General features: G+C 44.7%; 1 protein-coding gene across 3 annotated transcripts in view; it reads left to right on the forward strand.

The window, feature by feature from the left end:
* Nucleotides 1-2,243: 2,243 nt before the first annotated feature.
* Nucleotides 2,244-17,116, forward strand: part of Nfx1 (nuclear transcription factor, X-box binding 1) — a 60,039-nt gene continuing 45,166 nt past the window's right edge. For 2 of the 3 annotated variants that reach the window (XM_028779063.1, XM_028779062.1), the window contains exons 1-3: nucleotides 2,275-2,360; nucleotides 7,345-8,334; nucleotides 16,142-16,300. In XM_028779063.1, the coding sequence (XP_028634896.1) occupies nucleotides 2,336-2,360; nucleotides 7,345-8,334; nucleotides 16,142-16,300 (1,174 nt within the window). In that variant the 5' untranslated portion in view covers nucleotides 2,275-2,335. Of the gene's footprint in view, nucleotides 2,361-7,344; nucleotides 8,335-16,141; nucleotides 16,301-17,116 lie in introns of all 3 variants that reach the window. The other variant, XM_028779061.1, reaches the window with a different exon arrangement.

Consider the following 17,116-nt stretch of genomic DNA (forward strand, 5'->3'; position numbering starts at 1 on the left):
AATGCAGATTCTTCATTTATCCTGTCTAGCAATGCAATGTTATGGTATAGTTCAGGGAAAGTTGGGTTCTAAAACATCTGGTTTTTAACCTTGTATTTGCTTTCAAAATTCTTATCTCTGAAAGTTATTTCAAGAATTGTGTATGTTGAATCGTGAGCATTTTCTAGAGATTCGAATGCTGAACGATGGAAAGGACCTTGCTCAGGCCTAATCTAAGATTTGCTACCAATGGAGACTGAGTCAGAGAATTGGACAGAGACTGATGGAGTACATTATGTGCTGAACCAACTTCGAATGTCCCACTCTTGGGGACATCCTGTCAATTACTGATAGTTTTCATTCTTAGCTTTAGGTTCAGTTGAAGTGGTCTGCTGAGTTTAATAATATATTCCAAGGGTTTACCTAGCAGTCACAAAAATTAGCTCAGATATGGAAGTTGTCAGTAAACCACTATTAAAAAACTAAAGATAATACAATCACAAAACTCTGATTGGAAGACCTTCAACTCAACCTTTACAGTTCAGAGTTCATTGTAGAACTGTGTGTTATGACCATGGAGGTGTCTGCTGCTGAGAATTAAGCCAGTGCTCTGTTACATAAAGAAATTCTGGTTGTAGAAATGATCATTTTGGACTCTTAGGCTGATTAATTTTGGTGTCAATGATAAATTGCCATCTTCATTTGACTTTGTAAATTTCAAGCCTTTGTTCAGAGTTTAACATTATACACTGGCCTTTGCTGTGCTCTGAGGATCTGGAGTGAGATGTCTTTTGAGAACAAGTAGCGTGTAGCCCACTAAATTCCAAAGATGCCAATTGAGTCTGCAGCTTGCCCACAGACTTCCTTTCTCTGCCCTCACTCTCTCCTCTCTTCTCTCTGGTGCTCTCACTACTGTAAATAGTACAAACACACAACGCTATCTGAGTCAGTTTTTCAAATATGATTCCTGAAGGATTCCTAAATTTGCTGGGTTAGAGCCAGGCTAAGCCTCTTAGTTTATAGACATTAGAAGGAAGTGCAAAAGCCCTGTAACCAAAGTGGTCACAGACATCGTATAGAATGTTTGAGATAGGGTCATATAATGTCGGTCTGACTAGCATGAACTCACTGTGTAAATCAGACTGGCCCCAGACTTACAGAGAACCGCTGTCTCTGCTGCCAGAGTGATGGAATTAAAGACCTGGATCACCACACCTCACCTTGGAAGATTATATTTTACTATAAAGGAGGCTAAGACAAGGAAGATCCTACTGCAAGGCCCGAGCCAAGGTACAACCTTGAGAAATTACGTCATGCAAGACCTGCTGTAAAAGAGGTTTAGGGGGAAGGAAGGGAAGTGAGGGCCTGGGAAAGGAATAGAGGCCGACAAGTAGACATGTACCAGGTCAGACAGACAGGAGCAAAGCCATGAGGCAGAGAGAAGGGGAGGGAGACGCTGGCAAGACAGCTGCTGGGTGGCAGGGGTGGAGGGAACGGAGTGCGGGGGTGCGGGGAGTGTCCTTTTATATGCCGCACACATGGGTCGCACCTGGTGGAGGCAGGTGTAAGCAGTTGCTAGGTCCCTGGGGTGGGGGTGGGGGCAGGCTAGCAGAATGCCTGTATACCAACAGGGGCTACATCGCGCAACACTCTGCTCCCGCTCCACCTCTCCAAAAAACAGTAACTCAGACTGTCTCCCTCAGTTGGTGTTCATTTGTATTTGTTACTTGCCTACCGTTTTGTGGCTCATTTGCAATTAGCCCTTTATATATTTTGCTTCATTTTACACAAACAGGGATAGGTAGCGCAGGATGACCTGGAACTCACCACATTCCACCCCCACCTCACCCCCGATTCAGCCTTCCAGATCCTGGCGTTGTAGGCTACCACTATCCGCAGGTAACCTTTTATTTTGCAGTCTTTTCCTCCACAATGCCCTTTGATTACTACAGTGGCCCCCTCCTCGCCGCCTGCGTGAGCCACTCCAGGCCGACTCTTATCTGAAGGACATTTGAAGCTGGGCGGATGGCAGGACTTGACAAAAAGGCGTTGCAGCTGGAGAACTCAGCAGCTCTCCAAAACCAATTACGCAACTTCAGGCAATAGATCCTGCGATCGGGGCCCCCTACGGCCACACGTCCGCCCACACCATCCCACGCCCGCTTCCGCCCGGGCTGGCGCATTTGTCTGACGTCCCAAATGCGCCATTTCACTGTATGTTCAGGAGGCACCACCCTGTGGGCCGTCTACACGCGCGTAGGAGCGAATAGTCTCTCGGCGCCGGAAATCCGGGACACGTGACTAGGTGACAGCCCTCGCTCGGTGGCGGGGCTCGCTTGAGGTGCTGCGGCACGGGATGGCGGAGGCGCCTCCGGTCTCAGGTACTGTCTGGTTCCCCGCGCGGGACCTCTAGGGTCCAGCAGTCTAAGCTAGGAGATCGGAAGGGTTCGGGCCATTGCGGTGGCAAGTGGGGCGCGTGCTGCGCGGGGACAGTGGCTCGCGAGGGCCAAGCCACGCGCGCCGCACGTACGAAACCCTCCTCCATCTTCCACAGGGTGGTGAGGCTCGGCCCCTGGGTTTCCGAGGAGCGCGGGAGGGTCCCGGCGCCCAGGGAACGGACGTAGGCGTCCGGCGCCCCCCGCGGGGCTTCTTCCGGCCTTCCCGAGGCGGCGCGGCGTAGAGTCCGGCGGGCGGGCGTAGGCGACTCTCCGTAGTGGGCCCTGGAGTCCAGCGAGTTTGCGCGCTGGCCTAGGGGTGTGTTCTTAACCTCGGAGTGGCGGGTTCCGCGCGCGGGAGCGAGCGTGCCCAGTCCTGAGGGATTTGAAATCCCATCTTGCGGTGCATGACGTTGTGTGATCCAGTCTCAGTTACCTCATCTGTCAGTTTGGAGTTAGTAAGCAGCTAATTCCCACACCCTCCCTTTTCGGTCCCTAATTATTGGCTCACTTTCCCTCCTGGAGATACCCTATGGTAGAGATAGCCTCATTTGACTGTTAATGTAAGTTATTTCCATTTTCTTCATGGTGTATTGGTAGATCCGGGGTTTCTAATTTTGTGGACAGCAATCAAAAAGAAACGTTTTGCATGGTGTATTAGTGCACATTTACCTAAAAGTAAAGGTGAACCAAGAAGCTGGGACGATAGTTTTTAAGTGTTTAAGAACATTAGCTCCTCTTCCAGATTAGTCACGTTCCGCTTGCACAACCACCTGTAAGCTGTAGGCGATCCAACACCCTCTTCTGGTCACCGAGGGCATCAGCAAACACGTGGCATATATCCCGTCCTTGCCTCCTCTAAAGCGCCCTTGCTAACACAGGCACACAGGATTAAAAGAAAAGATTTTTTTTTTTTTTTTTTTTTTTTTTTTTGGTTTTTCGAGGCAGGGTTTCTCTGTGTAGTCCTGGCTGTCCTGGAACTCACTCTGTAGACCAGGCTGGCCTCGAACTCTCAAACTCAGAAATCCGCCTGCCTCTGCCTCCCAAGTGCTGGGATTAAAGGCGTGCGCCACCACCGCCCGGCAAGAAAAGATTTTTTTAAAAAAGTAAACCAAGTGTTTCAGTGCTGTCAGACATGGTGGCGCACATCTTTAATCCCAGTGCTCGGGAGGCTGAAACAAGAGGATCTTTGAGTTGGAGGCCAGCCTGGTCTACATAGTTAGTTCTAGGCCAGCGAGGGTTACATAGTGAGATCCTGTCTGGGAAGGGCGAGATGGGGGTGGAGGCGGAGAAGCAGCGGTTTCTTTTAATATCAACAACATACTCTTAACATTACAATTCAAAAAAAAAAGAAAGAACACTTGTCACAACCCACTATGTAGATTTGACTCGATGGCCTGCTCTTCCTGAAAATCAGCAAAGCGTTGCCCAACATTGGCTTGAATTACAATTGTGCTTCTGACAAATTGGTTGGGCACTAATAAGGAAGTGCCTGTACTATGCGACAGATAAGATGTCCCTTTCCCTGTCTCAGTTTAAAGAGTGGAAGAACACACTGCATTAGTGTGCCCTACTCTTGACTCGTATATAAAAATCATCTTGGAGCGTGAAGAACTCCAGGCCTTCACTGGCCCTCCAGACTGAATGAATCTGTTCATCTCATCCTCATTCTGACTTATTCACACCCTTAGATGTTTGTTTGAAGCAGAGCTGAGGGCTAGCTGTGACTCGCAGTTTTAGCCTCTGGGACTGTGCTCTAGGTTACCACCGACACTCCCAAAGCATTTGCTGAGTCCCTGTGTTCAAGAAATCCCTAACTCCTTGTGTCTATTGTCTTTGTTCTGTCTAGCTCACCCACTTCCGAAAGCAGTGGTTCTTAACCTGCCTACTGCTGTACCCCTTTAATACAGTTCCTTGGGTTGTGACCTCCAACCATAAAATTGTTTTGTTGTTGCTTCATAACTGTAATTTTGCTGCTGTTATGAATCATAATGTAAATATCTGTCTTTTCCAATGGTCTTGAAGGTGACCCTTCTAAAAGGGTTGTTCTATACTCCTGAAGGACTCACAACCTAAAGGTGCCCTAAGTAAGGTCTTTAAAAAGACTGATGCAGGATGAAAATTTCCCCTTTATTTTCAGACTTTATAGTGCCAACTTTGTAGCCAGCGCTGCCTGCTTGGATTACTTTCTGGTTGCTGTTTTGCTGGCTCTCCGTTACTCCTCACTTGTATTGTAATGATGCCTTGCTTAGAAGACATCTCACTATTAGAGGAACTTCTACTTAAAATAGTGAGCTGTGTCTCACCTATGCCATGGGACAGCTTCCTGATTCATGTGTCTCTTTCCTCAAGTCTCTTTCTTTTAAAAAAAAAATTTTCCCCACTGTGCATTGTTGTGTCTTTGTGAGGGTGTTGAATCCCCTGGAACTGGAGTTAAAGCCAGGTGTGAGCTGCCAAATGGGTGCTGGAAATTGAACGTGAATCCTCTGGAAGAGCAGCCAGTGAGCTCAGCCATCTCTCCAAACTTCTTCAAGGGTTTTCCTGAGGCCTTGGGTTAGGTCTAGTAAAAACACAACTATGCTTGGCCATTCAATATGAAACATCCTTTACCAGGCTATTGGGCAACTTACTGACATTTCTCTAGCGCCTCCCCACCCCCCACCCTTGCTTCTTCAAGCAGGAGAGAACTGTACAGCACCTCTTGGCACCATTTACCCAGTCCCACTTTTAAATTTATCTCATCTTTTCAGAATCCCTCTGCCACTCTGAGTTTTGTCTAATCCTCTTGCCATTTGTGAGGCCCTTCACCCCACCCACCCTTTAAACACTACCTGTGTGAAAGTGTTTGGGACAGATCCTGGATTGAATGAGATGTTTCTCTATGGCCTTTATGATCTCACCAATCCTTCACTATGTTTCTATGGTACTGCTGCCTTGCCTCTGTCAGTGTGCAGTGTAAGTATAAGCATGGAGTCACCAGTGCTAACTGTCCTAAGGTAGAATTCTGAGTTGCCTTGGACTACCTGTGGCCTTGGGCAAGCTACCCAGTTTTCTCATCAGCAATGTGAAGATTAAATAAGTTAATGAAGCTGGAGAGATGCTCAGCTGTTAAGAGTACTGTCTGCTCTTCCAGAGAACCCAAAGCTGGTCCTTAGCATCTACACCAGGTGACTACTCACACTTCCTGTAACTCCAGCTCCAGGGGATCTGATACCTTCTCTTGCCTCAGGACACCCATACACACACATACAGTGTACACACCACAGAGATACTTGCATGTACATATTTAAAACAGAATAAAGAAGTTAACACATGCAGAGTGCTTAGAAGAGTGTGTGGTCCATATTAAGTACCAGGTCTTACTATTAAACTTGAAATCCACAGGTTTTGTAGTATACTCATTGGAGTCTGTGTTCAGAGAGTCGATAGTTCTAAGAGCAATAATAAGACACCATTTTAACCACTGTAGGAGTGGTATTAACTTGCTTTACTTAGCAGCCCTAGCAACTCTGATGTAGGGATTGTGTTCTCCATTACATATAAGAAAGCAGAGCTAAGGAACACATTAAAGCATGAAAAAGCAGGACATGATAACACACACTGTAATCATATCACTCAGAAGATTGGAGCAAGAGTGTTGCTTTTTTGAAGCCAGCCTGAGCTGTATAGTGAATTTGAAGCCAGCCTGGGCTATATAGTGAGGTCTTTTCAAAAATGACAGATGATTTAAAACAATAAATGGTAGGCAAGGACTTCAATTCATGTTTTATAGACTGTCGATTGATACTATAACTCTGACTAGTTTTGTGTCATTAGACAGATAGTTTCTCTCTTCCCTCCCTCCCCCCCTCCTCCTTTGCACTTTTGAGACAAAGTCGCACTATGTAGCCCTGACTAACCAAAACTCACTATGTAGACCAGCCTAGATGTACAGAGATCTGCCTGCCTAAGCCTCTGGAGTGCTAGGATTAAAGGTATGCCCCACCATGCCCCTGCTCTGGCAGGTGATTTCTTTGGGTTTCAGGAACTGAGCTGGCTGTATTCAGAATCACCTTGGCAGGGAAATGAGTGGGCTGAAATTAAAGTAAGGTTAAATTTTAAGGCTTAGGAATTTTAGAACATATTGTAGGAGTTACATATGAAAAATCCAAACTGTTTCCAGGGGGAAGAGAGAGACTGCATACTCACTGTGCTAATATTATCTATTTGGAATCTTTCCTGTGCCAGAATAAGCCTTTGAAATAAACATTGTTGTCCTTTGTTATAGATGTGGAAACTAAGGCCAAGGGTGGTCAGGTGACAACCTTAAGTTCATTCAGACTTTAAACCCATTTTAGCTAATTTCAAAGCCTGTTGACTGCTGTTATGCAATGCTGCCATAGTGTTTTGAAAGATCACATGGAACGTCTCATCCCTAAATCTGACCTTGATTTTTTTTTTATAGAGACAAAGTCTCACTGTGGAACCTGGGCTGTTCTCAAACTTGTGATTGTCCTGCCTAGACCTCTCCTGTGTGGGGTTGATCACGTGCCAGCATGCTCTCCTCTCTTCCTAGGCTTTGGTTTGGGTTATAGGTTCTCATGTAGCTCAGGCTCTCCTTGAATTTGAATCCAGTTGAGGGGACTACAGTACCTACTACTATTTCTGACTTTGGCTATCCTAAGATTTTTTAAGGTAAATGTGTATTCATAATGCTAGATGGCCTAGGACATCAGTGACTATCTGTGATCACTAGACATGAGATACTAATTGTCCTTCACAGGGACTGATAGCCTGAGACATTCACGAGAGACCAATCTCATTAAGCTTTTTTTTTTTTTAATAATACAATGATTTTAGAAAAATATTTTTTTAGTTGTGCCTTTTAGAGTCTTCTGGGCTCCATAAGTGACATTCATTTCTTACCAGATGTCTGTTCTTTGTTTCCTAGGCACTTTTAAATTCAATACAGATGCTGCTGAGTTCATTCCTCAGGAGAGAAAACCTTCTGGTCTAAATTGTGGGACCCAAAGAAGACTGGATTCTAATAGGATTGGCAGAAGAAATTATAGTTCCTCACCTCCCTGTCACCTTCCTAGACACATCCCTTATGATGACATCTCAGCTGTTCATCAGCACAGTTATGCCTCTGGAAGCAAACCTAAGAGTCCACAGGGGTTTTTCCAGTCATCTAATAAATCACTCAAGAACCATGGTCTTCAGAATCAGCCATGGCAGAAATTAAGGAATGAAAAGCACCAAAACAGAATCAGGAAAGCACAAGGGGTCACTGAGCAGACGTCAGATACATCGAGTTTAGAGAGTGTAGCCAGGTCAGAGAGTGGAACAAACCCTAGAGAACACAGCCCTTCTGAGAGTGAGAAGGAGGTGGTTATTGCAGATCCCAGGGGAGCGAAACCCAAAAAAGCAGCACAGCTTACATACAACTATGGCAGAGGACCAAAGGCCAAAGGGAGACTCAGAAGTGAGTGGGGTAATAGAACGAGTCCAAAGTCTGAGGATGAAAATACCAGACCTGTGCCGATTTCCCACACTGACTCTTCAGATGCCTCCTGTAGAAAACCAGTAGTGGATCCATGTGTGTGCAGACGGAATGAGCAGAGAAGATATCCTCAGAAAAGGCCTCCCTGGGAAGTGGAGGGGGCCAGACCACGGCCAGGCAGGAACCCACCAAAACAGGAGAGTCAGCGGCATATAAATGCAGGGCCCAAAAACAGCATGCCCCCCATTCCAAAGGATAATCTCAGAGAAAGACCAACGAAGTCAGCCTGTGACACTGGAACTTTGGCAGTTGTCAACAAGTCTTCCAGAAGGGTTGACCAAGAGAAACATGCTGTAAGGAGACAAGATCCTCAAGTGCTATCTCCTTTCCCCAGAGGGAAACAGAACCATATGCTAAAGAATGTGGAAACACATACTGGTAAGTGTGCCTGGAGGATGGAAGACAGGGCTTGGTACTCATAACTGAGAAACCAGAAAATAAAAAAGAGATAACACGCCGGGGCAGTGGTGGCGCACGCCTTTAATCCCAGCACTTGGGAGGCAGAGGCAGGCGGATTTCTGAGTTCGAGGCCAGCCTGGTCTACAGAGTGAGTTCCAGGACAGCCAGGGCTATACAGAGAAACCCTGTCTCGAAAAACGAAAAAAAAAAAAAGGAGATAACACAGTGAGATCTTTACCTTAATTTGTCATCTGCTTAGATTCCACAGCTACCCATTGCTGTCCTCATTGGTAATTTCTTTCTTTTTTTTTTTTCTTGTTTGTTTGCAACAGGGTTACAAACTCTCTGACACTGAGCTATATCCCCATATCTTTTTTTTTTTATTATTTTAAATTTGAGACACAGTCTTTATAAGGTAACCCAGGACAACCTTGAACTTGTTCTATAGCTCAGGCAAGGCTTGAATTTGTGATCCTCCTGCCTCAGCATCCTGAGTAGCTGGTACTACAAGCCTGTAGCTACAGGCCCAGGATTTTTTTCATTTCCTAAGTTGTAGCAGCAGCAGGAGCATTTTGGTGCCTCTGCTGGTTACAGCCTGTGCTCATCTCATTCTGTGCTCCATTGCAGTGATCCTGTCTCGTGTCTTCATTCTTTTTTCAGTTCTTTTGCTCCATCAAAGCATGTGTTGAGCTCATCGTTCCTGTGTGCTCTGGTTCTCCTCACCTGTAGACTCTAGCTTCTGTCCTCACCATTCCTGCCTTCTGTTGTCTTACTCTGCCGTTGTATTACACAGTCCTTCCTGTCTTGTCCTTTAAAGCTGTTGGATGTAGTTCCCTCTGTCTAGAGTGCCTACCCCATTAGGTCACTGTAAACTTTTTTTTGCTACAGTTTGTTTTTTGTTTTGTTTTGTTTTGTTTTTGTCTTTAGTTGGTTGGTTGGATTTTGCTTTTTTGGCAATTTGTTTGTTTGCTTTGAGCTTTTTCGTTTTATTTGATTTGGTGGGGTTTTTTGTTGTTGTTTTTGGTTTTGGGGTTTGTTTTTGTTTGTTTTTCAAGACAGGGTTTCTCAGTGTGTCCCTGGCTGCTCTGGAACTCACTCTGTAGACCAGGCTGGCCTCTAACTTAGGGATTCACTGGCCTCTGTCTCCCAAGTGCAGATTAACCCCTCTTTGGGTTAAAGGTATGTACCACCACTGTGTTTATTTTCAATTTTTTATGTGTATGTATGTGTACTACATGTCTGCCTGGTGCCCATGGAAGCCAGAAGGAGTCAGACCTCCTAAAACTGAAGTTGTAGCTAATTAAATAAGTCACCAATGCTAGGAATCAAACCCACATTCTGTGGAAGAAACAGACAGTGAGTGCTCTTAAGCATTGAGCATCTCTCTAGCCCCTTGTTTTTGTTTTTGAGACAAGAATCTCATTATGTAGCCCTAGCTAGCCTGAAACTTGGTATGTAGACTAGTCTATCCTTGAACTCAACAGTAATTTGCCTGCCTCATTAGTGCTGGGATTAAAGGCATTCATCCCCAGTACTAGTTAAAGATTTATTTTTGTGTGGGCGTACACTTGAGTGTTCATATGTGCCAAGAAGCCTTCTGAGGCCAGAAGAAGGGCATCAGATCCCCTGGAACTGAAGTTACAGGTGGTCATGAGCTACCACAGGGCTGCTAAGAATTGAACTTAGGTCCTCAGCAAGATTAGTACACCACTGAACCATCTCTAACAGATCCTCGCAGGCAGGTTCTCATCATGCATCCCTGGCTGATGTGGAAGTCCCTGTTTAGATCAAGCGGGACTAGAACTCTCAGAGCTCTGCCTTCCCAAGTGCTAGGATTAAAGGCTTGTGTTCCAGTTCCACCAGTAAATTATGGATGTTTCAAAAGCTAATTTAGTTACATATTCAGGGAGCCCTTTCTTACCCTATAGTATTTGTCTCTTCCAGTCCTTAACAAGTGTGTCTTTTTTTATATCATCATATATACTAAAGTTTCCAAATTTATCACTTGAAACCATAGTTTACGTACATGACAGTGCCACTAGTCTTAGATTAGTTAAAAAGGAGATACTTTTTTGAGTCTCCCTATGTAGTCCTGGCCTCTGGACACTGGGACTGAAGATGTGCAGCACTGCCACACCCAGCTTTTGTTGTGGGTTTGGGTTGTTTTGTTTTGTTTTTTTGTTTTTTGTTTTTTTGAGATGTGGGTCCCTTTTGTAGCCCTAGCTAGTCTGGAACTTGTTGTGTAGAGTAGACTGAACTAAGAAAAATCTTCCTTTCTCTGCCTCTGGGTGCTGGATTAGAGGCATGGGGCACTATCCTTGCCCTAGATTCCATATCTTTCTTTTTTTTCCCCTTTGGTGCTCTTGCCACACAGCTCTTGAAACATAGTTGTTAATCAGCTCTATTACACAGAACTTGTGCTGAACTGAAAACTTGCCTGTAAGTACATTCTGTCCTTTGGTTCAGATTTTATCTTCTGAAGAAGCACGTGTTCTCTCTTGACAGTTACCATCCTGCCCCCTTCTTTGTAAAGAAGCCTTCTACACTATTTGAAGACGTTTCTCATTTTGCCTTGAGTGTAGCAAGACAGCCAGCGTACTTTTAGTCCTTGCACAAGGAAAGGAAACTGAGTTTGAGGACAACTGTGGTACTTCTCAAGACCATCTGTGTGTGTTGTCGGTCGGGGTGGATAACTTCAGGACATAAGTTCTTCCTTATGAATTTCACCTTACTGATCTCTTTTTGGTTAATGTGAGACTCTGGCCTAAACCATGAGGCTGCCATCTGCCCATGGCCTGTTTTTTCACTGACCTACCTCTGCATAGTGTTTCTCTGTGAAGCCCAGGCTGGTCTAGAACCCAGAGCTCCACGTGCCTCTGCCTCCATAGTGCTGGGACTAAAAGTGTGATCCACCATGACCAGCTTTCACTAAGCTCTAATCTTCTTTGAAACTCAACATGTATGTAAAGTGAGGTTTGTGAGACAGGGTCTGGCCATGTAGTCCAGGTTAGCTACTAATTTTTGACCCTCTTACCTCAGCCTCTTTTTTAGTTTTTCGAGACAGGGTTTCTCTGTATAGCCCGGGCTGTCCTGGAACTCACTCTGTAGACCAGGCTGGCCTCGAACTCAGAAATCTGCCTGCCTCTGCCTCCCAAGTGCTGGGATTAAAAGCGTACGCCACCACTGCTCAGCTTACCTCAGCCTCTTAAATGCTGAGATTATAGAGTAAATTAGCTGACCACAAGCTTGGATTATATTGACTTCTTCAAGAACAGCCGCTGTAACCTACTAAAGCCCCTTCCCCTCATAAGGATAAGGAAGTTGTTTTAGATTCACCCCATGTATAACAGCTTTTACCTTCTCACCTTCTGTTTATAGGTCCAGTTGCCCACCCCACCCCCATGCTGGGAATTGAATCCTGGGCCCTGTAAATATGGCCCTCTTGACAGAGTTTTCCCAACCACACACCCACTATGTTGTTACTTTGCTGGTATTAGGGGGTTGACCCTAGGGCCCCAGGATGCTACCACATTGTGTGTGGTGTGGGTGTGCACATGCTCAGAGGCCACAGGAGGATGCCAGCTTGATCACTCGCCTCCTTCCTCCTTGTTTGTTTAGAGGTAGTTTATTAAGAAAAGGAAAGCACTCTTGGAAATGGGGCAGAGAGGAGGAAAGGGACTTCTAAAACAGTCTCACATAACCCTGACCGGCTTTGAATTGACCACACAGTTATAAAGGAGGATGACCTTAATCTATTGGTCCTCTTGCCCCCACATTAGAGTGATAGATACAGGAGTGCACACTGCCCCTGATTCCATGCTAGGGCTCTAATCCAGAGCCTTGTGCGGGGCAGGCAAGCATTGAGCTACATTGCTAGCCCCTTCCATTTTACTTATTTAGATAAGGTTTTACTTAGTGTTAGAGACCTGGTTGGCCTGGAACTCTATGTAGACCAGGGTGGCCTCAAAACTCTGCCACCCAAGTGTTGGGACTGAAGGTGAGTGCTGCCATGCTCCTTGCTCTGTATATTTTGTATACATATTTTTTGTTTGCTGTTATATTTAAAAGTAAAATTCTGATAATCAAGTTACTTGTCCACATACACCTACTCTGAGTTTGCATCTATCCAAGAGACAACCCTCCAGTTTCTTATGTGATCAGAGTGCAACCGCCACACAAAGTTAGCAATACTTTAATGACTTTATCTAGCACATAGTAAGTAATCAGACCTCTTGATTGTGCCCCCCATCCACTCTTGAAACGCCAAAGGTTTTGTTTTCCGTCTTTTTGTTTGGTTGTTTTTCTTTTTTTTTCTTTTTTTCTTTTTCCGAGACAGGGTTTCTCTTTATAGCCCTGGCTGTCCTGGAACTCAGTCTAGGCCAGGCTAGCCTTGAACTCAGAAATCCGCCTGCCTCTGCCTCCCAAGTGCTGGGATTAAAGGCGTGCGCCACCACCGCCCGGCTTGTTTAGTTTTCAATACAGGATTTTCTGTATAGCCCTGCCTGTCCTGGAACTTACTCTGTAGACCAGGCTGGTCTCAGAGATCTCCTTGCCTCTGCCGCCCAAGTGCTGGGATGAAAGGTGTGCACCTGCATTGCCCAGCTAGTTTCCTGTTTTTTATAAGTGTAATTGATGTGGAGGGCCCACCCCATTATGAGCAATGCTACCCCTGGGCAGGTAGTCCAAGAGAGTAAGATAGCTGTGGGCTATGGAGATTGCTCCTCAGTTAAGAGCACAAACTGCTCTTCTAGAGGACTCAGGTTCTATTCCCAGCATCCATATGGCAGCTCTAAACTATCTGTAACTCCAGTGTCAGGGAAGTTGACACTCTCACACAGAAGTACATGCAGCCAAAAAAAATACCAATCCACATGAAATAAAAATAAATTATTTGGAAGAAATAAAGGTAGTTGAAGGAATAGCAAGCTAGTGAAGCAGTGGTCCTTCATGGCTTCAATTACTGCTTCTAGATTCCTGCCTTGGGTGCCTGCCCTGCCTTCCTTCACAGTGGACTAAGCTGTAAACTAAAATAAACCATTTCCTTCCCAGGTTGCTTTTGGTGATGGTGTTTTATCACAGCAATAAAAAGCAAACTGGGACAGTTTGTTTCTGGTTTTATTTTTTAAGCTCAAGGACAGTTTCGTTGAAGTTTAAAAGAAAAACCCCAGGAGAGCTTTCTGTAACTCTTAGCAGCTGCCTGTAGAGAAGAATGGTGTAGGGGAGCACACCATCTGAGTCAGGCCAGTGTGGAGGTCAGCCAGATGTCAGCAGCCACCACAGAGCAGGGAGGAAGCAAAGCCCAGCAGCATGTTGGGGAAAGCAGGCCTCCAACAGACGTCTTTGTATTTTTGAAAGAGCTATATGGTGGATAGACCTCACAGCTCATGGGTATAAGGATCTGAGCCTTTTGGGGTGGGGAGTTGGGGGTTAGAGACTGAAATTAAAGATTCAGTGGTATATCAGAAAAGTTTGCAGTCAGTTAGCACTTCAGTTAGGTCTCTGTGTTCTCCCAGTTATTTCAGTGGGTGTGTCCTCTGACTGGCACTCTGTTCAGTTAGAATCATACAGTAGACACAGTCATGGCTGAGAAATGTCGAGAAGCCCTAGTGGGAAAAGGCCTGTGTGAACTGAAAGAGAGCCAGTGGTCAGACAACTTGTTCCTAGCGTGGGCAGAGTCTTGGCAATGAAACCTGATAGTTTACTAGCTCAGAGCAGCTCTAGAATTCCACAGCTACCATGTTTTGCACATTAGACATGCTTTGATAAAACTAAAGAGAAAGTTATTGTCAATGAGATATTTTTATTTCTCTAGGGCCTCTTTGGAATTTTGTTATGTTTTACTATTATGGGTGCCCACTATGTTCAAGGAACCACTTTAATAAAAACTGTTGCTCCCAAAGGTACTATATCTTGTGTATACAGTTAGGTAATGAGTAATATATAATACATGGTTTATCAGATAAGTTTTGTTTCCTTTTCTTTTTATAAAACAGGGTCTGACTATGTGGCCTAGGTGAGCCTTGAAGACTTGATCCTCCTGTCTTAGCATAATGTACCATGATGCCTGACCCTATCAGACAGCTATAAATTGTTGAGGAAAAAATACAGTATGGAAGAAGGATAGATTAATTCCAGGGACTGAATTATAATTTTTGTAAGTGTGGCTGAGTAATGCTTCACAAGGAAGTCACATTTTGAGTAAATACTGGTGTGAGTAAGGGGCTGAGCCATGCAGGTATCTAGGGCAAGTCTTCTAGAGAGAGTTTGGAGCATACAGGCCCCAGGCAGGAACCTACCTGGCTGAGAAATAGAAGGAAGTCAGTAAGGGATTGAATAACCATACAGGGTTTAAAGCTTTCATAGTCATGAGATGAGAACTTTAGACAAGAGGCTGGGGAGGTGACTTAGCATTTAAGAGCACTGCTGCTTTCTTAGAGGACCCAGGTTCAGTTCTAGCACACACACAGACACACACACACACACACACACACACACACACACACACCCCGCTCGTGGCAGCTCACAATAGTCTGTAACTCTTGTTCCAGGTTCTTCTGGCCTCTAAGAGCATATTCAAGCAAAATACTCATACACTTTTTGTTTTTTGTTTCGTTTTGTTTAATTGGTAACTGATAAGAAGTGTACATCTAATTTTCTGTACCTACTGATCCCTGTCCCCAAGTGAGAATTGAACTTGGGGCCTCATGGTGCCGTGCAAGTACTCTACTGCTGACTTGTAGTCCTGACTCCCTTTCTATTTTAAGACAGTATCTCGTTAAGTTGCCTAGGCTGTCCTTGCCATTGCTCTGTGTCAGGCAGGTCACAAATTTGATCTTCCTGTGAGAATGCCAAGTAGCTAGGATTGCTGGCATATAGCCACCAGGCCATGCTTAATTAGCAGTTTGCTCTTCTTACTGCTGAACTCAAAAGTAGAAAGACTACTAGCAAAGAGGCACTGTAATAATCCAGGTCAACAGAAAGCAGCTTAGACCAGAGTGAGAACAGCAGAAATTATTCTAAACATGTACTGCAAATTGCTAACATAATGTGGAACGTGTGAGAGAAAGCTTTTGTAAAGGACTTATCAGTAACTTGTGGGGTTCCACAGTTTGTACCCATCATCGACACAAATATATGATGTGTATTTTAGTAGCCCAACTTCACTGCAACTGGATTATAAAACAGTTTTCAGAAGACAGGTGTGGGGGTGCATATCTGCAGTTGTAGCCTTCTGGAGGTTGACTTAGGATGACTGAGGTTAACCTGATCAGTATAGCAGGACTGTCTCAACAACAAAAAAGTTGCTTATTGATAAACTATAAGTAGTGAATAAGAGAAAGTCTAGCTTGGTGTAGAGACAGAAAAAAGTGTGAGTGAATAAAATGACAGTCTGCAGGGTAAAATCAAAACAGCACGATTGTATTATTATTTTGTTTGGGATATTTTGAAGCAAAGTTTTATTATAGCCGGGCTGGTCTTGAAATTATAAGCTCAACTGTGTTTCCTGAACCCTGGGAGTATAGGCCTGAGCTACAATTCTGAGTCACCTGGGTAGATTGAGGAGAACGTTTCCTCTGATGTAGGAATTCCTACCTGAGTGTCTCTCTTCTCGGTCTTCTTTCAGCCACGTCTGCCCTTTCTTGGTCTCAAAAGTCTGAATAGCCACTTACTCAGCATTGAGTATCCCGTTACGTCTGTTAGAATATCCTCTTGCATGGCTTATTACTGCATTGACTGAAGTGAGGGGTGGTTTTCCATATTTCAGCTTGTTTATTTTTTTTAACAGGTTCCCTGATTGAGCAGCTAACTACAGAAAAATATGAGTGTATGGTGTGCTGTGAGTTGGTCCAGGTCACAGCCCCCGTGTGGAGCTGTCAGAGCTGCTTTCATGTCTTTCATTTGAACTGCATCAAGAAATGGGCACGCTCTCCAGCATCGCACGCAGGTCGGTTATCTCTGTCTCCTGGGTGGATTTGACTGCTGTGATAAGTTTGGGTTGAAAATACTAAGTGTTAGCTGGGCACAGTGGTGCACACCGTTAATCCCAGCACTTTGGAGGCAGAGGCAGGCAGATCTCTGAGTTTGAAGACAGCCAGGGATATCTAGAGAAACTGTCTCCAAAAAAATTCTCTTAAGCATTTTATTTGTAGGTAGACTGTTACCTTATTCTTATGTTTTATGGCTGAACGTGTAGGTCTTAAATAAATCAGCCAAACATAATAATATGAATCTTTAATAAGAGGTGCAGGTCAGGGTGAGAATTACTTAAGATCATGGATATCTTTCTTAAGTGTCTGATAATACTCGGTATTTTTATTCTAACTACCTCAATGGTGTGAATTCCTATAAATTTGCTGGGGTGTTTGTTTGTTTGTTTGTTTTGTTTTGTTTTGTTTTGAGACAGGTCTTCCTAAATTAGGTTGGCTTCACACTCACAGAGATCCTGACTCTTCTGAGTGCTGGAATTAAGGGTGTGTGCCGCTATACTTGGCCAGAGTTTAATTTTATTTTAAACTGTGCTGCTTTTTCAGGAGGGTGCAAACATTAAGCCTAGGGCCTTATGTAGACAAAGCACATTCCCTACCAATGAGCTATATCCCTAATCTAACTTACACTGTGGAAAGAAATTATATTTAATATTCTCTCTCTCCCCCTCTCTCTCCTCCTTCCTTCCCTCCGTCCCTCTCTCCTCCTTCCCTCCCTCCCTCTCTCTTTCCTCCCTCCCTCCCTCCCTCTCTCTCCTCTCTCCCTTCCTCCCTTC

The sequence above is a fragment of the Grammomys surdaster genome, unplaced genomic scaffold (assembly GCF_004785775.1).
Source record: "Grammomys surdaster isolate TR1022 unplaced genomic scaffold, NIH_TR_1.0 344, whole genome shotgun sequence".
Classification (NCBI taxonomy): Eukaryota; Metazoa; Chordata; class Mammalia; order Rodentia; family Muridae; genus Grammomys; species Grammomys surdaster.